At 35.0% G+C, this 23194-nt stretch overlaps 1 protein-coding gene across 6 annotated transcripts in view; it reads right to left on the reverse strand.

The window, feature by feature from the left end:
• Positions 1 to 23194, reverse strand: part of HBS1L (HBS1 like translational GTPase) — an 85240-nt gene that overhangs the window by 5493 nt on the left and 56553 nt on the right. For 3 of the 6 annotated variants that reach the window (XM_061428046.1, XM_061428047.1, XM_061428050.1), the window contains 10 exons: positions 17660 to 17922; positions 17028 to 17193; positions 15049 to 15166; positions 13992 to 14138; positions 12055 to 12129; positions 11246 to 11363; positions 10789 to 10857; positions 7349 to 7453; positions 4292 to 4382; positions 3767 to 3875 (listed from right to left, as the gene is read on the reverse strand). In XM_061428046.1, the coding sequence (XP_061284030.1) occupies positions 3767 to 3875; positions 4292 to 4382; positions 7349 to 7453; positions 10789 to 10857; positions 11246 to 11363; positions 12055 to 12129; positions 13992 to 14138; positions 15049 to 15166; positions 17028 to 17193; positions 17660 to 17922 (1261 nt within the window). Of the gene's footprint in view, positions 1 to 2596; positions 2714 to 3766; positions 3876 to 4291; positions 4400 to 7348; positions 7454 to 10788; positions 10858 to 11245; positions 11364 to 12054; positions 12130 to 13991; positions 14139 to 15048; positions 15167 to 17027; positions 17194 to 17659; positions 17923 to 23194 lie in introns of all 6 variants that reach the window. The other 3 variants (XR_009738554.1, XR_009738555.1, XM_061428049.1) reach the window with 3 other exon arrangements.

The raw sequence follows: 23194 nt of genomic DNA on the forward strand, positions 1-23194 counted from the left end.
TCACGAGGGGTAAGGTCATGGGAAGCGGTTCTAATCGCTCCTCCACCACTACGGTGGAAACCTGGGTAAATTACATAACCTTCCTTACATGGTTATGACGAGAATGAAATAATATCAGGGACAGTGCCTGGTACAGTGGATGTTCAGCAAATGTGAACTATTTCATCATAAAAACAAGGGAAGGGAAACTGTGTAACATTCAGCAGTAATATCATTCATTGTTGGATAATGAGACTAAAGTATTAAATGGATGTTTAGACAGGCTTTGAAGTCAGGCAGACATGAATTTGAATCCTTACTCCATGCTTTCTAGGCATGTAAGCTGGGACAAGTCCTGTAATAACCCTTCCCACCCTTCTACCCCCAATATCCCCAGCCTCAGGTCCCTTGTCACTAAGTGAGGAAAACCAGACAATGTTATTTCAAAGTGGTGCCCAATACATGGTAAAGCTGAAGTTAACTGATGACCTTATATATTAGCTATTATTTCTCATGTTTCACATGTAAGGAAATTAGTATCAAATAGGTTAAGCAGCAATAATGGTGCCAAAACCACTACCAGAAAAGAACAGTCTTTTCAACAAATAGAGCTAGGAAAATGGGATATCGAGATCCAACAGAATGAAGATGAAGCTTTATACCATATACAAAAATTAACTCAAAATGGTGCAAAGATCTAAATAAAAGGACTAGAACTATAAGACTCTTAGAAGAAAACAGAAGGGGAAATCTTCTTAGTGTTGAATCTGGCAATGACTTTTTGGATATGACACCAAAAGTAAAGCAAAAAAAGAAAAAGAGAATGTTAATAAACTGGACATCAGCAAAGTTTAAGGTTCTTGTCAATCAAAGGATATAAGAGTAAAAAGTAAACCCACAGAATGGAAGAGGGTATCTGCAAATGATACACTGATATGGAATTAAAATCTAAAATATATTTTTAAAAAATGAAAAGATGCTCAACATCAATAGCCATCAGGGAAAGACAAATCAAACACCACAATGATACAACCCTTCAAAATCATTAGTTTACCTATTATAAACAACAAACAAAAAGTCGTCCCCCCACACACAAGAAAGGAAAATAAATGTTGATGAGGCAGAAGAGAAATTAGAACCCCTGTGTACTGCTGGGTAGGAATGCAAAATTGGTACAGCTGCTGTGGAAAAGTTTAGTGGCTCCTCAAGAGTTAAACACAGAATTTCCACATGATCAAGCAACTCCACTCCTAGATTTATACCCAAAAGAATTGAAAGCAGGGGCTCAAACAGATACTTGTATGCTGATGTTCATAGAAGCATCATTTACATCTGTCAAAAGATGGAAACAGACCAAACATCCATCAACAGATGAATGGATAAACAAAAAGTGGTATATACTTACAATGAAATATTATTCAGTCTTAAAAAGAAACAAAACTCTGATACATGCTACAGCATGGATGAACCTTAAAAGCATTATGTTAAGTGAAACAAGTCAGACACAAAAGGACAAATATTGTATAATTCCACTTACAGGAGGGATGTAGAACAGGCAAATTCACAGAGAAACAAAATAGAACTGTGGTTACCAGAGGATGGGAGAAAGCATAATAGCAGGAGTGACTGTTTAATGGGTCCAGAGTTTGGGAAAGGAAACAGTTCTGGGGGTGGATAATGTCAAGGGTTACACAACAAGGTGAATGTACTCTAATGACACTGGACTGTATTAAAAATGGTTAAAATGGCAAATTTTCCATTATAAATATTTTACCACAATAAAAAAATAAAAATAAAAACATTAAGATTTAAAGTCTAATCCATTCGTATGTTTTTTCCTTCTTAAATATATAGAGTTTACCATATAAACAAGAGGAACAAAAAATATGTATTAAAGAACTAGTCCCTAAACAGTGATATTTTAATTGCTCAGGAAGCCTTTTCTTGGTTAAACTTTCAAAAATTGTGAGTTTCTTCCCACAGAGAATGGATTATATGACAAAACATGACCATTGTTTTGTGAGACAAATTTCATCCTGGTATTCGTGAATCAACATATGTGAGTGCAATCTCATACAGCGGCACTGAAAAACGTTTAATTCATAAAAAAAACTACAGCACACAGGAAGACAGTATTACTATTCAGAGTGATTACTGACTTCCTGACCGCTCTGCCTCTCCATTGGCAAAGATTATTGCTGCATGAGTAAAAACACAGGAACCAACCTCTCCAGCTTCTCCTCACTGGGCACGCTGCTTTCTAAGAATGAGTGCAAGTCACTCATAGCCATTTCTTTCCTATCAATGCGTGAATTCTGAATATTTAAAAATCAAGTATTTGGAAGGAAACTTTTGCCTATTTTTTTTTTAGCATGGCGAAATGAAATATGATTATAAAAGTAAAATGCTTAAATGATACCTTACAAATATACTTTCATAAGATCAAATTTACAAAAAAATCATTATAAAGAATTATAGCAAAGCATATATTTATCTCAAATAAAGGTGCAGAGGTATAAAATAGATTTAAATGAGCTAAATAAATTTATTCCCAATCTTTAAAATACTATCACTAATTTAAATGAAGTTTAAAGGTCAATTACTATTACTGCCTTACTTTTATTTCAGAGATGCATCAAATGGAGAAAATGATCTGTCTACATTTTCAAAGGCAAGCCATTTAATTCCACCGAGAAACATTTTTTATTGTCGTGGAGAACCTGTACTATATAAGCTGATCAAGAAAAGAAAGGTAAGTCTAGTGGGAAAAATGCCCATTTTTTAAACAGCAAAAGAAAGGTACCAAACTATAAACAGAGCATGGTCCCAAATATCTGAAAAAAAAAAAAATTACACATAAAACAAAGACCTTTCCTGGATAAGTAACAATATAGTATATTGATTCATGGTTTATATGCACACACACATGAGTGAGTGAAAGTCGCTCAGTCATGTCTGACTCTTTGCGACTCCATGGAAACCCTATATATACATACACACACATATATAGATCCATCTATACATATAAGATCCATATATACATAATTTATAGATCCATCAATATAATATATAAATCCATAGTAAGATCTGATTTTGGAGAAAGAAATGGCAACCTACTCCAGTATTCTTGCCTGGAGAATCCCATGGACAGAGGAGCCTGACAGGCCACAGTCTAGGGGGTCGCAAGAGTTGGACACAACTTAGCGACTACACCAACACCACCATCCCTCTTCCCATAAACGTGTATGTTCAAATGGTGCTAGTCAATGATGACCCTGCAAACCAACCTCACAGCTTCAGCATAAAGTTTACCTTATGTCAAGTATCCCCAGAATATACCAGATACCAATGTACACAAAAAAAATACTCTGAAATGTAGAGAGTAGATATTTATAGGTTATGCAATTATAGAATGTTATTGTTTTTATTTTTGTGTTTTCCAAAATTTCAAAAAAACAAAGATGCAATCTAAGAAGTAATCTTTAGAACTCAGCAAAAAAGTATCTACTAATTTCCTTAAATGAATTTTTTTACTATCATCAGTTTGTATCCTATTGATTATTAAATTTCTTCTCACTGCCTCTTTGAAAATAAATGCCAGACCTATGGATCAAAATAAAAAGCAAGACATGATTTTCAAATTCTAATTTCATGTTTTTCTGGATTAGAGTAATACAATGGTAGCTGGAAATAACAATAGCATCATCAGTTATAAAGACAGTTACCACTTCTTAGGACAAAGTTACAGTGAATTTATAAAAACAGTAACAAATATTTTGAAACTTACGGGAAATCCTTTAGTGATAGGAATTTCAATATTAAAGATGAGGATTCGGGCTCTGAAACGAGTGCAAACCTTAATGGGTTCTTTGGGGACACAAAATATGCAGCCAACACTGTAACAACAACAAAACAAAACGAAAAAAGGAGAGTAGGTAGTTGGGAGGAATAATTAAATACATATCGAATACCTCTAAAACCATTTACAAAGTAAAACAATCAAGTAAATTAGGGACTTTTAAATATTCTCTTCTAGGTTAAAGCATGGCTTTACACCATTATTAACCTTATATCATTTTCACACACTACAGTTTTCCCTCAAAGGACATGTCAGGTATACATGCTGATGTATATTAATTTAAATTTTAGTAAATTTTACTTATTCTTATACCTCCGCAAGTGCCTGTTTTTGGCCAAAGGAGATTCAGAATTAACACTCATTCTTTCATTTGAGCTGGTGAACTGCAAACTTTACGTGTTTTGAGGTTCTATATCCAAAACAATGGCTGCTTAAACTCATTTTGTCACTCACTTGATTTTGATGATATCCATTCCAACCAACGTAAGACTAACATGATCTCCTGCTGCCGCCCAGTCGACAGGTTCATCGTGCAGAGTGATTCCTGGAAATGAGTAAAAACTAAAGCATACAGTGAAACACCTCAATATCAAACCATAACAACCAAAGGAGTCTGGCTGATCTGTACCTCATCAGTCACTACTCATCATTTTCAATATGAATGGATTGAGATTGAGAAGTGTTAACTGTGAGCGTTGAGGAAAACACACTTCCTCCAGACTTGACTCTTCTGGACCACCACCCTAAACATAGAGTGACTTGCATTTGTCCATAAAAGGCTGATTTCTACTTATTTAACCAAAATTTTAAAACTCATTTACACAACTAGTATACTCATTACATAGGCCCCACTGCAATACATTAATGGATACAGGCATAAAAGTACAGTTCCAATTATTTTTAATAACAAAAGATGAGACTGGGGGAGATGCTTAACAGTATTTTATTCTCCTGAGCACTGCTTTAGACAACCACGTCAACAATCTCCTGTGTTCTCTGAGTTACCTACAGGGTGTCAGCACTCAGTCAGATGGTGCCCTTAGCACGCCCCTTCACTATTCCCAGCTCAAGAGAACTGCTTCTCAGAGAAAGATCCACAGCAATAAACAGTTATATGAAAAGGAGATTCATAGTGTAAAAAAATTTTTTAATGATCCCAGTTGTGGCTATATGCCTTTATTACCTAGGGAAAATCCTGGAGTACAAATGCAAAGGGCAATAATACTCAGGTATTTAAATAAAGGCTTTTAAAAAGTTGTTCATATTTTCTGATTCTGTGGGGTAAATTCCTTTCCATTGTAACTTGAGTCTTCTGCGGAAAAAAGTATGTAGGCCAACCACTGGGGAATAGTTCTTGACTGACGTGTTTTTAGTAAATTACAATTCACCCATCTATTCCTCAAAGTACTTACTTTTCCCATGTAGCATCCTCTTAAGTGAGTTTCTTTGAGACTCTCTGGGAGTTCAAGGAGAACTTTAAGGGCTCTGAGACAACCTAAAGCTTTATTCAAAATTTAATGTAGGTGTACATCTGCATTAATCTGAGAAGAGGGGCCACAACTTTCATCAAGGTATCAAAGAGGTTCCTGACTCCAAAAATGTTAACAATTATTATATTTTTAAATGTTGGTTACAATTTAATTAAATTTAGTTTTTTTTCATGTAAATTTAAAATGACCATATGTAATTTTTGGTTTGAAATGTGGAATTGAAATCAGGAGCTACTCACATAGACTAAAGATTGCCTTCAGCTTAAGAGTTTTCATACTAGAAGTTCAATTATAAAATTTTCTCAAGATTATGTATTATCTGATTTCCTTCCCCCAAACATGTTATACTGTCCTATACCGTGATATTTACTTTCTTAAGAACATTTTTCATAGTTCTTTTTTAACTCTCTAAGTGAAAATGTAATTTAGAATTTCCATTTGTTAGTAGCAGATTCAGTCAGTTCTCTTTTTTAGAATATTACTGGTTAGTGAGCCACAGCTGTACCTAAAGTGTTCAGATAGAAGGTGCATTAAACAATCAAGTAAATCAAGCAAAAGCATTAGAGTGAGAAATTGGGTGAGAAGTGTGATTTTCACAAAGTGAAGTGGTGCTTCTGACATGGCTTCCCTTTAAGAACCACTGGATTAAAGATAAGTGGTTGGAAGTTTTCTGGTGGGGTAGAAATAGGATGGAAAGAACCAAAGAACATGGAACTCTCAGAAGTGATCAAATTATAATTTTGGAGTTCACAAAGGAGCCAATCTTTAAGGTCCATGACCATGGTTTATGACCATGGTTTGAATTCATGTCTAAATGATTATACAAAAAAAATTCCCATTCTTAAAAAGCTCCTTAACATATAAAGAAATCAGTATTTCAAAAGTATTTCAGCTCTTGATCACTTTAAGAGACAAAAGCAGAGATTTAAACTTGCAAATAACAGGATTATGAAAAATGATTCCTTTTTAAAAAGTGTAAAATAACTTTGGCTTTCATTCTCTTATTCATCTTTAAATTTAGATTAAACTCTGTTACCTAGCAGATATTCATTAATTTCTTCTAATCCTTAAGGAAGCAGTTTTTAAGTAAACAGAGCAATTCAAAAAATATACATTTGAATTCATAAGCTAGTTAAGTACAACTCTGGTTATAAACTATAAATAAGAGTAACAGAAGGACATGAGCAACTGAACAACAACAAACAGAAGGAAAAGTAGAAAATTTTAAATTTTAACATTACCAGTAGGTTATAATTAGCTTAAAATTGTTACAAATATTTACAGTATAAAGATCTTCAGTTTAATGTTGAAGTCAGAGATTTAGTTGGAAGCTAGATTAAGGTAAGAACAGAATTATAAACTTAAAAGCAGAATTCAAAAAAGAAGAATATGTACATATGGTCAAATGATTAGAAGAAAGAAACAGTTATTAGCTATCATGAAAGGTCATGTGTGCAAAAGCAATAATTATAGCATTTAAAACTAGCTCAATTTCTCTTTACAACATCAGGATTCTCTGTATTTGCATCTTATTTTCTTACTTAGGTCGTCCTGTAAAAAAATTTGGGGGGTATAAACATGATATAGGTTGATAACATAGTAATTCTGAAATACACATTTCAAAACAACAGACTGTAGCAGTCTGCTTTGCCACTGACTGTTCAGTGCCAGGATGGGGTCAGACTTAATTTCTGCTACTGAATACTACTTTAAACGTATCTGACAGGTGTCTATACATCTGGGTTCAGTCTTATCCAGGCTTCTCAAATCAATGTTAAGAAAAAAGAAAAATGCTACCACAGTAAGAATGTTATATGTACATTTATACACACATAGTCACAACTGAAAAAAAATCGTTTAATGTTTTCACATTTTTATCTTCAACAGTTAGTATCATTCTGACAGTCAGTTACAATTTCAGTAAGAGGTTATTTACTCTGGAGTTAATAACTAAACTACTTTTAAAAATCTGCTGTCTCAATATAGGGTTGTTTAACAAAAGAATTTTGCAGAGGAATACCTTTTGCAGTACAAGTTTCATTAGGAGGCATTGCTAGGAGTCGGTCACCAGTTTGGATATAACCAGCTTCAATTTTACCAGTTACACAAAATCCAGATCCTTGATCTGCAAAACATGCCAAAATTTTGTTATGGTTTACTTAACAGTATCATCTGATGCTTAACACTGCTAGCTATACTTAGTTCCCTGTATGCTGTGCTAAGTCACTTCAGTTGTGTCTGCTTCTTTGTGACCCTATGAACTGTAGCCCAGCAGGCTCCTCAGTCCATGGGATTCTCCAGGCAAGCATACTGGAGTGGGTTGCCATGCCCTCCTCCGGGGGATCTTCCTGACCCAAGGGTTGAATCCACCTCTTTTACATCTCCTGCATTGGCAAGTGGGTTCTTTACCACTAGTGCCACCATTTCCTACTAGTTATATGAAAGCAGTAGTTCAATGAACATTAAGCAATGATCGTTTCAGAATTTTTAATGTATCTACTAAATATACACCACATTATATTTTCTTATAAATAAAAATATATTAGAAAAAGTAGGAATTCCTTCTTCAAATATTTATTAATGCTTACTAAATACCAGGCATTGTGCTAAACTCTGGGAATAAAGAGATGAAAATATACGCCTCTACCTAGAAGGAGTTTACACCAGTGAAGAGAAAGGCAAAAACAATTACACTGTCCCAAGACAAAGTTATTTATAATGTGCAACAGAAACAAAACAAGGCACATCAAAGAATCCATGATAATGGGCAAAGACTACACTTACGCCAGGCACTTAGAAGAAAAAGAATCCGGAGTTTACCAGGCAGCCTGTATGCAAGTGCAAAGGCATAGTCATAAACGAATGTGGGCTGTGCTAAGACCCATGTGTCATTTATATGGAATTTCTAAGGGACCATATGGAATAATGAGGGAAAGCCAAGAGAGGAAGCAAAGGATGCAGACACGGAACAAATAATATTGGTGCCTCATAAATCATGCTTAGGGTTTGAATTTCATCCTCAGTTAAGTAACTGGAAACTAGTAAAGAACTATGAAATGGAGAAGTGACATGATGGTATTTCTGTGTCAGAGTGGAGAGGTTGACTGAAATGCATATGTTGACTGAAAAAAGAGAAGAAACTCAAGAATCTGAGAATAAGGTATGACAGATTTAAGGTGATAAGGTAAGTGGGGAATAATGGCAAAAATAAGAGAAATCTGAGATGATCTGTATTAACCATGAGATAGAAAATTAAACAAGATTCATTTTAGCCTTGGTGAATTTGAAGTGTCTGCAAGGCAGACAGGTGAAGAAGATGCATTCAAGGGGGCCCCAATCATACCAAATCCACAAGAATGGAACCCTGGGAGCACACTCCCTGTGGAGATGCCCAGCAGCAGTTAGCAGATGTATCTTCAGGGTGAGAATAGGTTTGGGTTGAAGATCTGGGGTGCATCAAGATGTAGGAGATAGAAGAAATCATGGCTGCTGGTCAAAAAGAAGCGTGTAGAATAAGAGAAGTGAAGCGACAGAACCCAAGTGAAAGGACAGAGGAAGAGGAGGCCAGAGGAGATGGAGAGAGGTGAGACAGCAGAGCAGGAGAGAGTGGGTCACAGAGACCGAGGGGGAAAAGTTTCAGGGTGGATGTAGCTAGCAGCCTCAGAAGAAACGCCAACTTCAGGTAGATGGGAGTAAGACAGAACTGAAAAATGCATACTGATGTTGGCAACCAAGAAGTCATTTGATAATCTCAGTGGGAACACTGAGGAGAGCAATACAGGCAGAAGCCAGGAAGCAGCCTGAAGAAAGAAGAGGAGGTAAAAAAGTAGAGTCAGCAAATGCTGTTAGTCAAAAAAAGAATTAAGCACATCTTATTTTTAAAATAGATAACAGTAGCATTTTGAAAAGCATTACCATCATTTCTCTTCTACTAGAATGCTGGAAGATGATAATAATAAATTTCAATTTCATTGAATGATTTTTGTGAAGCACCTTCATTTACTCATTTATTAAACACTTATTAAGTATGTGTTACGTGCCAACCACTGAGCTAGGTCCTGCAAATACTGAAATAGAAGTGACACTACTTGCTCTCGTGGAGTTCACAATCTAAAGGAAATAAACAGCAAGAACACTGCATGAAAAATGCAACGAGAGCACATAGAGAGACCATGGAGGAACACCTCAGGGTATGTGTGTGGATGACCTCACTTATCACCTCCAGATTATCAATTTATTGCTGGGACTTCCCTGTTGGTTCAGATGGTCTACTCTTTACTGCCCACTCTGTGGTAATGAAAATTTGGGCAACAGCTGACATCTTTACCATACTGATTATTCCAACATATTAAGTACATTATATTCTTTTATTTATTAAGGCCTTTTATATCATCTCCATGTTATATTTTTTTATGTAAGGCCTTGTAAACATTAAATTAGATGTATTCTTAGATATTTAATACAATATCTCCTCTAACACCTCTTCTAAGTTTGTCCTTCCTTGGGTTCACTTCATCAGTCCTAGGGTGCCATATAGTCCCTGGTATCTTATAGTCACTCTTTTTTATCATATTAATAATTCTCTATATTAAACTTCCTATTTTACCTATTTGTCGTATCTATTTCCTGACCGAAACTGCTACATATGGGTAGGAAATGAACAAGTGAAGAGAGAGAAGAACACAAGATGGGTAGACACAGTGGCAATAAAAACCCTGTATGATTAAGAAACACTGAATGATCCAGTTTGGCTGAAGGATACAGAAACTAAAGCAATCTAATGGGAGAAAAAACAAAACTACAAGGCTAGAAAGATAAAAGACTAGGTTTTTTTTACACTTGGAAGATGAGTAAAATATAAAAGTGAAAGTGAAAGTTACTCAGTCATGTCTGACTCTTTGCAACCCCATGGACTTATAAAGTCCATGGAATTATCCAGGCCAGAAGACTGGAGTGGGCAGCCCTTCCCTTCTCCAGGGGATCTTCCCAAACCAGGGACCGAACCCAAGTCTCCCGCATTGCAGGCAGATTCTTTACCAGCTGAGCCACAAGGGAAGCCTGAGTAAGATATGAGGAAATGGTAAGTAAATTGAAGATTTTTCTGGGCAGGGGCATTAAGTAACTAGAATTATGTACCACTAGTCCATGGGGTCGCTAAGAGTTGGACACGACTGAGCGACTTCCCTTTCACTTTTCACTTTCATGCTTTGGAGAAGGAAATGGCAACCCACTCCAGTGTTCTTGCCTGGAGAATCCCAGGGACGGGGGAGCCTGGTGGGCTGCCGTCCATGGGGTTGCACAGAGTCGGACACGACTGAAGCGACTTAGCAGCCGCAGCAGTAGCAGCATAAAGAAGGGAGAATCTGAAGACAAAATAATAATTTTGTCCAACAACAGAGGTCAAGAGAAAACGAAAAGGCAGGGGCTATACTAAAGAAGGCCAACAGAGGTAGCACTTACCTTTGAAAACATCAGATACACATAGTCTAAAAGGCTTATCTATAGATCTTTGAGGAGGCTTGAAGGAGTCTGGGAAAAAATGGTAAAAATAGAAAGGTTTAATTTAAAAGTAATTTTTGATTCATGTCCAATGAGTCCACTATACTCCTATGTCTCCTAGAAAATACTAATAGCAAATTGACTGTGATTCATATAACACTTTGTAGTTTATGAAATGTTTTCACATGTTTCTTATTTAATGTCACAACAGTCTGTGAGGTAAGTGGAGTACGCATTAATTAAACAAGAAAAATTTGGCACCAATTTGAATATTCATATAATTCTAAAACTGGTAATCTCACTCCTGAGTGTAAACGCTATCCGTTTTCACATAAATCACTGCCCTCTATAAAGAACTCTAAATAATAATTACTATCAAGTTTATAATGTATTAAAATTAATATGATAGTAGTCTTACCAATTTGTTCTAATAAACATAGTCCTTTATACCATTTTGTTAGTTCACTTGATTGAGATCTTGTGATTAGATTTTCACCACTGAGACCACTTGTTGGGATAAAAGCTACATCACTTTCCTATAAAAAAAGGATTGAACACATGAAACTCAACACAACACTGTTTCTCCTTTTTTTGTTTGGCTGTGCCACAGGCATGTGGGATCTTAGTTTCACAACCAAGGATTGAACCCATGTCCCCTGCACTGGAAGCAAGGAGTTCTAACCACCAGACAGCCAGAGAATTCCCAATACAACACTATTTTTAAAAAGCTAAAAGGTTCACTATTACCGTAACTGTACCAAGTATGCAAAAGTAACAATGTACTTTTCAAAAAGTAACTTAAATCACAGAACTACTGCCCTGATGTTATCTGTTCCAACAGTTTCCAACCTTTTTTATTTTGTGGGAAACTTACAAGTCTGTTCCAAAACACTCAAGCATTTTTACCTAGTAACATAGGTATATTTCATACTTTTGCTGGAGGAATTTCTCTCTACTAGTTTCTATACTCCTTGGTAACCTCCCTAAATCTATACATCTAATAAGTGGAGAAAAAGTCTTCTACTTATACTAAATCCAAGCCAATTTATGCAATTTTCTAAAACAAAGTAATCCAAAGAACATAAGATACATTTAAGACCAGGGAGAAATAAAAACAAAAAGAATTAAACATACTGAACAAGACAAGAATACCAAAGTAGCTTTTTCTCTCATATCAGTAAGATGAGACTTACGAAAAGTAACCAAATAAATTTAAAATGATCTTACCTTAAAACCTGCTTGCTTAAGAAAGTGCCCAAGTTTTCCAGTAATCTCTTGAAACCTTTCTTGTTGCCAATTAACCTGACAAAGATCCAATTTATTTTTAAAACTGTGCTTAAGACCATGCTATTTATAAAAATTTTTAATTTCTGAAATAAAATATAAATTAAGACTATGAAATATAATTATAACATCTATGAAAATATGAAATCTATTTAAAATTAAAGCTCAGAATGTCAGATCTCACTATTAAAATGATCTAAAAGTAGCTTTTCCTACAACAGAAAGCCTGGAAACGAACACCAAAACATAGAATTTTTTGTGTATGCTAATTTTGTTTTTGTTTTTCAGTTACTAAGTCATGTCCAACTCTGTAACTTATGGACTGTAGCCCAACAGGCTCCAGTGTCCATGAGATATTCTAGGCAAGAATACTGGAGTGGGCTGCCTCTAAAAGTAAATTCAAAAGTGAGGAGAAAAAGTGAGATACTTATTAAATTTGTGCTTGGACCAACTGCTTGACCAACTGAAATAAGATAAAATTATTGACACCTACTCAAGTCAACTAGACTTCTTAGTATATGTAATGTTCATATGTGATATGAATTCTAGATAACTATTCCCATGCTATAGTATTCAGGGGTAAATGTAAAAATAACTATAACTTGTAAGTTACATAGAAAGTCGTGTCAAAATAAGATGGATTAATGGATGGATACAGGGGTAGACAGACAAAAATGAGATCAAGCAAGGGGAAGAATATTACGTAGGAGGTATAATTTGGGTGTCTACTGTAAAATTCTTCCATCTTTGCTTTATGTCTGAATATTTTCATACTAAAATGTTGGGGGGAAAATAAAAGGTATATGTAATGATGATACCATAAAAGAACCATGTAGAAAATTTAGGTGAATATGTATTTGATCCCAGGATAAGAAAATACCTAAGCATAAAGAAAGAAATTAAAAGGAAATGATAATGTCTTTATTTTGCTTACAAATTACTCAGTTTTAAAACTTAAAAAAATCAAATTATATAAATTCAAAAAAATACAAATGATAAATAAATACACAAAGAATGTGCGTTCATGTGTGTGTGCTAAGTCACTTCAGTCATATCCAACTTTTTGCACCCATGAGGATTATAGCCTGCCACGCTCCTCTGTCCATGGGATTCCCCAGGGAAGAAAACTGGAGTGGGCTGCCATGCCCTCTTCCAGGGGATCTTCCAGACACAGGGATCAAACTCATATCTCCTATGTCTCCTGCATGGACAGGTGGGTTCTTTAGCACTAGCGCCACCTGGGAACCCCTTCTGATCATGTACAGCAAGACTTAAAAAACATATATATCCTTAGGCCCGGAAATTTCCACAGAATAAACTATTTCTAAATACACGCACAAAACTGAAAATATTCTAAAGTAGTGGGCTGTTGAATAAAGTATATCTTCAAAATATACTAGAATAAAGCTGTAAAAATCTCTTTACATAAAAATTATTAGTTACTTGGAAATAAAAACAAGAATATTGCCAATTTTTTGAAAAAAGTAAATAATGAAGCAGACGAGAACCCAATGTTATAAAGAAAAAGATTTTTATGTGCAAAAATAAACTGAATGGAAGTACAAAATGAAAAGTTAAAAATCTTCAGGAGGGGGAAGCTGGAAATATAGTTTATTTCAAGTTTTCCTCATACCAGAATAAATAAGAATTTTTATAACTAAAAATGATTTTAAGATTTATAAGTTAATTCTGAAAGTAAAAATTTATCTTCTTGCCTAATACTACTAATACCTCATTTAATATCAGCATCATGTATTTATTCTTTAAAATATGACAACTGGGCTAAGAAAATGTATACTAGTCACATCTGAGGTCATCAATATGGCAGAACATCATCTTAATCAGCATCTAAAATGAATACTCAAAAAGCTTTTAAATACCTGATCCATCTTATTGACTGCAACTGCGAGTTGGGTCACTCCAAGAGAACGAACCAAGAGTCCATGCTCTCGTGTTTGTCCCCCAGTCTCAAATCCAGCTTCAAACTCTCCCCTGCTGGCATCTACAACTAAAACAGCTACATCTGCCTAAAAAATGAAAAGAAAAAAAAAAATCTAAGCTAGAAACAATGTCACAGCATTTTAATTCAAAGGACAGACTACTGAAGTAATTGTGTAGGTCAGATTTTAAAGGAAGACTAACTTGACACCAAACACAAGCAAATCAAAGGAGTCACACAGATGGATTAAAATTTTAAATAGAAGAAAGTACTAGCATGTGGTCAAAAAAATAATGACATAAAGAACAAAACCTTCCCATATTTGATTACATAACAATTATGATAACTGGGCAAAGGAACAAAAACATAAAGTTAAAACGTAAGTAAACAGGGACAAATAATTGTGTTATGAACTCTCTATATTTTCTAATCATCATCTATTATAGAAGAAATCAATGTTCCATATGTCTAATGCTATTTTCATTGTTTTAATTAGTTAAAGTTATTATCTTTGAATTTTTTTTTTAGTATCCTTATTAAGAATCATGTACATTTACAAACTACAATTGTTTTTTAATCCCATTAAGACCACAGGGGGAAAACTCCCAAGGTTCCCTATTTCTGTATAAATAAGCTCTTTAAAAAGATACAGGACTCGAATACGAATATAAATGCAACAAAAAGGCTTATGTTGAAATATTCACTCCAATTTATTAATAAATGAAATACAAAGCTATGCCTTATCAAGTCCCTACCATTATTTTTACTAAAGAAACTCGTGGCTTTTATACATTTGCTACTTTGTAATAAATTAGAATTCTAAGGTTTTATAAAGTACCAATAAATAGACAATGAAAAATATAGTATTTCTCTATTTTTTTAAATTTTTTACAAGGCTAGAACTTTAATATTTTAAGTTATAATCCTAGGATTATAACCTCAGCATCAGGAAATTTTATTTACATTCACTGTACTTTGGTTAAGGAAATATCTGGTACCTGGGCTGCTCCTGTAATCATATTTGGAATGAAATCCTTATGGCCTGGAGCATCCATTAATGTAATAACTTTGGTTTTGGTCTCAAACTTTGTCATACCAACATCCATTGTTACCCCCCTTAAAGAAAACATAAAATGGTTAGAACTATAGAAATAATCAAGTTTTAGAGATTAAGTTATTTAATAATATAGGAAAAATAACAGTCTAAATTCTTAATTAAAATTATTAATTATTCTAAGAAAGAGAAAAATTATTACCTCAATTGTCTGCTCAACTCACATATGAAATAAATTAAAACAAGCCACTTCTCACTTAAATGATACAATTCTCAATCTCTCTACCTAGTTGACAGATGGTATAAAGAAAACTAAAAAGCTATCTATATACTTCAATAATCTACTTGATATGCTGACAGGTAAAAATTATTTAGTCTCCTAAAGCAGATATCATACAAAATTCTACTGTTTTCCAATACTCATTTTTCCAAAAATCTATAACTGTCCAACTATTTTTTCTAAGTTGAAAAACAAGCTTGTCATACCGCAAAGAATAAAAAAGACAACAAGAAAAAACAAAACAAAATTCAAACCACTATGATGTAAAATTCTACTTATCAGAAGAGGTAAGGAATATTGTGACCAGCTTTATTGAAAATTATTTTATATATTATAATGTAGATTACCCAATACTCCAAGAAAATAAACACACATATTTTTAATACTTTCTAATCATATTCAAAATGAAGACATCACAGGACACGGAGTAATTTCTTAGTTGATTTATGACTTTCAGAAGGCTGTAGAATATTAGTGTGAGATGGTAGGTATAATTGCCATTTCACTTAATTATTAGGTATCCTCTTTCTTTCCAGACAAAGGTGCCATTGGGTCCCTCATCCTTAACAGTTCTAACATGAAATATATTACCACTCTAAAAAGACTTCAAAAGAAATACTTTGATCAGAGGGATATGAGTGGCCATATTCTCCTAGAATCTTCCCAAAGTTAGCATTAAACACAGTTACACATTCAGGAGCAATCCACTGGATTAGATCTGCATAGCAGGAGATAGGTTTAACTAATTGTTTGTTGACTGTGTCTCATAAAAACATAGTAAGAAAGTATAAAGATGAATTAAATCTTGTAATTGAATTTACTAGTCATTTTGATTTCAGACAGAAGATAGTATACTACAAAAAGTTACTTTTCCTTTATAAACTGATATTATAATAACTCTGCTGCTGCTGCTGCTAAGTCACTTCAGTCGTGTCCAACTCTGTGCGACCCCAGAGATGGCAGCCCACCAGGCTCCCCCATCCCTGGGATTCTCCAGGCAAGAACATTGGAGTGGGTTGCCATTTCCTTCTCCAATGCATGAAAGTGAAAAGTCAAAGTGAAGTCGCTCAGTCGTGTCCAACTCCTAGCGACCCCATGGACTTGAGCCTACCAGGCTCCTCCGTCCATGGGATTTTCCAAGCAAGAGTATTGGTGTGGGGTGTCACTGCCTTCTCCAGTAATAACTCTACATATATATAAAGAATATATATATATATATATATATATATATATATATATATATAACACTATATATACTAATTTTAAATTAAGAGTCTTTCTCATAATGTTAATTCAAAATCAAGACAATTGACATATACTCAGGGAGGTAACAAGCAAAACTTCTCCCACAGAATAATTAACTAAGAGATTTTACTGCCTTTTGCTGTGTATATATGTTTTTCTTTCAGTTTCTTTTAATAAACATACTTTTAAACTATTTCCATAGAATTTAAAGGAGTAAAACATTGTATGTAGATTACAACGAAAACTACAATAAAAATATTTCCCTGATAACTGAAAGTTTTCTAAAAATAGTGTCTAAAATATTTCATGATTTGTTTCATGCATACTCAACACATATTACACAATTTTTTAAAGACTATATACAATTTCAGAATGAAAATTTTATATATAATGACTACCTTTCCCTTTCTTCGCCAGTCTCATCCAAGACCCATGCATATGCAAACGAAGCTTTGCCAGCCTTTTTAGACTCTTGTTCATACTTATGCATAGTTCTTTTGTTTACATCACCCAGAAGATAAAGCAAATGTCCCATCAGAGTACTTTTCCCAGCATCAACATGACCTAAGGAAAATTGATTCAAGATTTAATACTAGGTACATTTTCCAGATGTTGTTCACATTGAGGCATAGCATGAATTTGTAATTCAATAGTTTAGAGCAAGAAACACCAATTTTTATCAAATAATAGTTTGCCAAGTAAGTTGTTAAAATGGAAAAAAGAGCATATCTCTTTAGAAGGGAGGAAGTTTCCTTGATTTCTGGAAATCAAAATGATCAACAAGACATGCCATTTTCCAATATTCACAAAATGAAAAGGCCACAACCAAGTCTAAAGACCTCTTTGGCAACTTGGCATTATTTCACCCCAAGTGACCCTGACAACTCAACGTTATGGTACAATGCCCTCTTGCTTCATGTCTATTTACACACACACAAAAACTCAGAGTGGAGTGTATTCCCATGCTGCCACGAGACAATTATTGGGCTCGAGCAGCTGACTGACAATCCAGAAGAACAAAAGGCATTACCAATGACCACTAGGTTGAGGAGCTGCTTTCCTCCTTGCCGCTTCTCCAGTTCCGCTTTAATATCTATTTGTTGCCTCAGCTTGCCAGACTTTTTCACTGGTGTTGGTGTTGAACTCTGCTCTTCTGATGCTTGAATGGTGTGGGATGGAAGAGCTGATTTAGAAGCACTCTCAAGTGCATCAGAAGAAACAAGGCTGGTATCTTCACTAGAATGTCCTTTTTGAGGTGTATGGAAACTATGACCATTTTCTTCAGCAGTTACTCTACAGAAGGCAGAGACAGGAATAAAAAATATTTAAACCGAGTCTGGCAACCACCCTTGAAGAGCTGCTGCTTTCCCAGAGGTACTAGGATATTTCTTGGGAGTGTTGGCAGAGAATCTAAGTAGTGAAGTCACACGCCGACATAGAGAATAATCTGAGATCAAGCCCTGAGCCTTCGGAGTGGGAGCACTGATTCCAAGACCCTAGACTACCAGAGAACTAACCCTAAGGAGTATCAAATAGTGAGAACTCACAAAAAGGAAACCACTTGAATACAAGACCTGGCATCCCCCACCCACCAGTAGCACCTTGAAATCATCCCCCTAAGACTAGGGACAAGGCAAGGTGTCCACTTCTGCCACTGTTATTCAACATAGTCCTGGAAGTCCTAGCTACAGCAATCAGAGAAGAAAAGAAATAAAAGGAATCCAGGTTCAAAAAGAAGAAGTAAAGCGCTCACTGTTTGCAGATGACATGATACTGTACATGGAAAACCCTAAAGATAGTATCAGAAAATTACTAGAGCTAATCAGTGAATTTAGCAAAGTTGCAGGATACAAAATCAACACACAGAAATCACTTGCATTTCTATATACTAACAATGAAAATTCAGAAAGAGAAACTAAGGAATCAATCCCATTCATCACTGCAACAAAAAGAACTAAATATCTAGGAATAAACTTACCAAAGGAGACAAAAGAACTGTACACAGAAAATTATAAGACACTGATGAAAGAAATCAAAGATGACATAAACAGATGGAGAAATATTCCATGTTCCTGGGTAGGAATAATCAATATTGTGAAAATGACTATACTACCAAATGCAATCTACAGATTCAATGCAATTCCTATCAAATTACCAGTGGCATTTTTCACAGAACTAGAACTAAAAATTTCACAATTCATATGGAAATACAAAAGACCCCAAACAGCCAAAGCAGTCTTGAGAAAGAAGAACGGAGCTGGAGAAACCAACCTTCCTGACTTCAGATTATCCTACAAAGCTACAGTCATCAAGACAGCATGCTACTGACACAAAAACAGAAATATTGACCAATGAAACAAGATAGAAAGCACAGAAATAAACCCAGGCACCTATGGGTACCTTATTTTTGGGGCAAAGACAGCCTCTTCAATAAATGGTGCTGGGAAAACTGGACAGATACCTGTAAAAGAATGAAATTAGAACACTTCCTAACACCATACACAAAGATAAACTCAAAATGGATGAAAGACCTACATGTAAGACCAGAAACTATAAAACTCTTAGAGAAAAACATAAGCAGAACACTCGATGACACAAATCAAAGTAAGATCCTCTATGACCCACCTCCTAGAGTAACGGAAATAAAAACAAAAGTAAACAAGTGGGACCTGATTAAACTTAAAAGCTTTTGCACAGCAAAGGAAACTATAAGCAAGGTGAAAAGACAACCCTCGGAATGGGAGAAAATAGCAAATGAAACAACTGACAAAGGATTCATTTCCAAAATATACAAGTGGCTCATGTAACTCAATGCCAGAAAAACAAACAACCCAATCAAAAAGTGGGAAAAAGACCTAAACAGACATTTCTCCAAAGAAGACATACAGATGGCTAACAAATACATGAAAAGATACTCAACATCACTCATTTTTAGAAAAACGCAAATCAAAACCACAGTGAGATATCACCTCACACTGGTCAGAATGCCCATCATCAAAAAGTCTACAGTCAGTCAGTGCTGGGGAGGATGTGGAGAAAAGGGAACGCTCTTGCACTGTTGAGAGTGTAAACTGATACAGCCACTATGGAAGGTGGTGTGGAGATTCCTTAAAAAACTAGGAATAAAACCACTGTATGACCCAGCAATCCCACTCCTAGGCATATACCCTGAGGAAATCAGGGTTGAAAAAGACACATGTATCCCAATGTTCACTGCAGCACTATTTACAATAGTTAGAAGATGGAAGCAATCTAGATGTCTACTGACAGATGAATGGATAAAGAAGTTGTGGTACACAATGTAATATTACTCAGCCATAAAAAAGGAACACATTTGAGTCAGTTCTGATGAGGTGGATGACCCTAGAACCTGTTATACAGAGTGAAGTGAGTCAGAAAGAAAGATAAATATCATATTCTAATGCACATATATGGAATCTAGAAAAATGGTACTCAAGAATTTATTTACAGGGCAGCAATGGAGAAACAGACATAGTGAACAGACTTATGGACATGGGGAGAGGGGAGCAGAGGGTGAGATGTATGTAAATAGTAACATGGAAACTTACATTACCATATGTGAAATAGAGAGCCAATGGGAATTTGCTGTATGGCTCAGGCAACTCAAACGGGGGCTGTTTCAACCTAGAGGGGTAGGATGGGGAGGGAGATGGGAGGGAGGTTCAAAAGCGAGGGGATATATATATATGTATACCTATGACTGATTCATGTTGAGGTTTGACAGAAAACAACAAAATTCTGTAAAGCAATTATCCTTCAGCAAAAAAATAAATTAAAAAAAAAAAAGAATATTTAAACCAATTTGACTGACATTCTATAATGTCAGAAGGGGCAGAGACATCTCTTTACATTCTTACATCTGCAGACCAAAAAATGATCTCCGCTAAGTGGCGAGAGTCTGTTAAGGTGGAAATGATAAGCAGTTAGGCCCAAACCACACAAATACAGACTTAGAAGATTCCAGGAGAAAAACAGACTGCTAAAAACTAAGATAAGAAGAAAATATCCCATAAAGTAACTGAAACTCAATGTCTAAACCCATAGCTTAGCCATACAGTCCTATCAAAACAGGTGGCATAAAGGAGATATTTTGTAAAAATTGGTACCAAATGTGTTCCAGCAGATAAATTCATAAAAAAAAAAACAATAGCTTTATCAGTTTTTAATCCCTAACTCATTCCTCCAACAGCACAGAGACTTACAATCTTTTTTTGTTCAAACACTGTCCTTAAAGGAAGAATCTCTAAATGTCTACATTTTTATTACTTTTGGCAAAGGAGTTTTAATTCATTAATTCAATAAATACTTGATTCACTAAAAACTGTAACATACACTAGTCACTGCTGCTGAGAAGAAAATATATAGAAATGAAAAAGTTATCAACTGATCCCAAAAGTTTACAATCTAGTGAGGAACTCAGATATGTAAAACAGAAATAAGACCATCTGGCTTTTTTCCTCCTTGACAATGACAGTGCCTCCAAAAGTAAACACTGATCTTACTTAGTTCTTCCTTAGCTCTTTGACTGTGCTCCATGGAAATCATACCAGTGCTATCCTGTGGATAGCTACGAAAGATGTAATGTAATCAAACAGACTATGATGTGCCTTACCTTTCCTTCAATGACACAAATAAACAGACTTAGGACAAAGAACAGGTTATTGCAAGTTATTAGAATGGACTTCCCTGGTGACTCAGACGGTAAAGCGTCTGTCTACAATGCAGGAGACCCGGGTTCGATCCCTGGGTTGGGAAAATCCCCTGGAGAAAGAAATGGCAATCCACTCCAGTACTATTGCCTGGAAAATCCCATGGACAGAGGAGCCTGGTAGGCTACAGTCCATGGGGTCGCAGAGTCAGAATGAAACCAATTATACCCATCTTAATGTGGAGGTGGCAGAAAAGAATTACATATAGAAAGAAGTTTACAAACATCACTTAAGGATTGTAGTGTGATGGAGATGTGTACAAACAGTAAATCTCTTTTCTTCCTGCCCAGAGTAACAAAAACAGATTCACTGTTCTTTCTCTTGGTATTTTTTAAATGCTCAACACTGATTCTCATCCTTCGCCTCAGGAAAGAATCACATTAGTTATATTTTCAACTTTATTATAAGCCTCTTATCCATTCCTGTTTTATTTTGCTTTAGCAAATCTCCACTAACCAACTTGAGCACTCACTGCTTAGACAGATTGGCTTCATTTCAAACTACAGGGAAAAAATTTAAGTATGTGGAAACTGTTCCCACTCTTAAAAGAGTCCAACAAACCAAGCTAAGTAAATCGAATTTAAACTGAAATTTTCAAACATGTATTTGAATGTCCACAATTAGTTCTCAAAAACAAAAACATGACAACTCTGTATTTAGAGGAGTAAAGAAAAAAAACAAACCCTACAAATTACAGTCAAAGTATTCAACCAGAATAACTAGTCATAGACTCTAGTTCTGATCAGACCTGGGAAAAAAATCACAATCTCTGGCTTCAGATCCTTCTGTTTTTAGTGAGGCTTTTCTTCAAAGGAAAACTCATGGTAACTCCAACACAGAAAACAGACAAAAGCAGAACAGCTATGACTGACACAGTGGGCTGAGGGCTGAAGTTGGGCTCACCCACAAATTAGGCAGCCCTATTCAGGATAGGAAGAGCAACACAAAATACGGTCTGTCTTGATTATTTCATTTAAAGTTCAGTAACACGGAAGATTTGCTTTTCTCTAACTTTCACAACATTCTCTTCAAGTAAATTTTAGAAAAACTGCATTTTAATTCACTAACCCGTGCAGTGTTAGAGGAAAGGGCCAAAGTAGTTAGAAAAGCATTCTAGGTAAGTCGGTACTTAGTAAAAACTTCTGCATATTATAAAGTAAAAGTTAATGCATTAAGATTTTGAAAAATCTCTTAAGATGAGGTAAAGTAACTTTAGAAGTTCAGAGCTATAATTACTGACTGAAAGAAACAAAGTATGGAAGAATAAGTTTGTGAATATTTTTTCAGGTGCTTTATCATATAATTGTGCAACCATATCTATTACTATAAAATGACTGGTCTGCTTTTTTAAACCATCTTTCCAAAATTGGGAATATTTCCACATGTATTGAGAGGCTTCATGTTTCTTTGCAAGTTTTTTAAATGATACTGGAAAGTTAATAATTTAGATTGAAGAGATTAACCACAGAGTTATTTGTTCTCTACGCAACGTTCTAATGATTTTTACTTAATTTTATTTCTCTGTGCTTTCTTGAGACAAAAACAACAGCCTAAGTATTATCCTTATTATAAATTTCCCCAAAACCCTAAAAAAAGTATTTGATGTAAATATAGCTTGGTCCCTGAGCAGTATTTACGCATTTCTGAGTACTTTCCATCTGTACCTACTGTAGGCCTTTCACATTCTGATGACTTCTCCTACAGAGCCACATCAAAATACCGGCTCACAGGTCTGCTTTTTACTATTTACAGGTGTTTTTTTTTTTTAATGTATTTTCCCAAGGACTCTGACCAATAAATATTTAAACAACTATTCTATGAAAAAAAAATAATGA

Source organism: Bos javanicus, chromosome 9 (assembly GCF_032452875.1).
Source record: "Bos javanicus breed banteng chromosome 9, ARS-OSU_banteng_1.0, whole genome shotgun sequence".
NCBI classification, from domain to species: domain Eukaryota; kingdom Metazoa; phylum Chordata; class Mammalia; order Artiodactyla; family Bovidae; genus Bos; species Bos javanicus.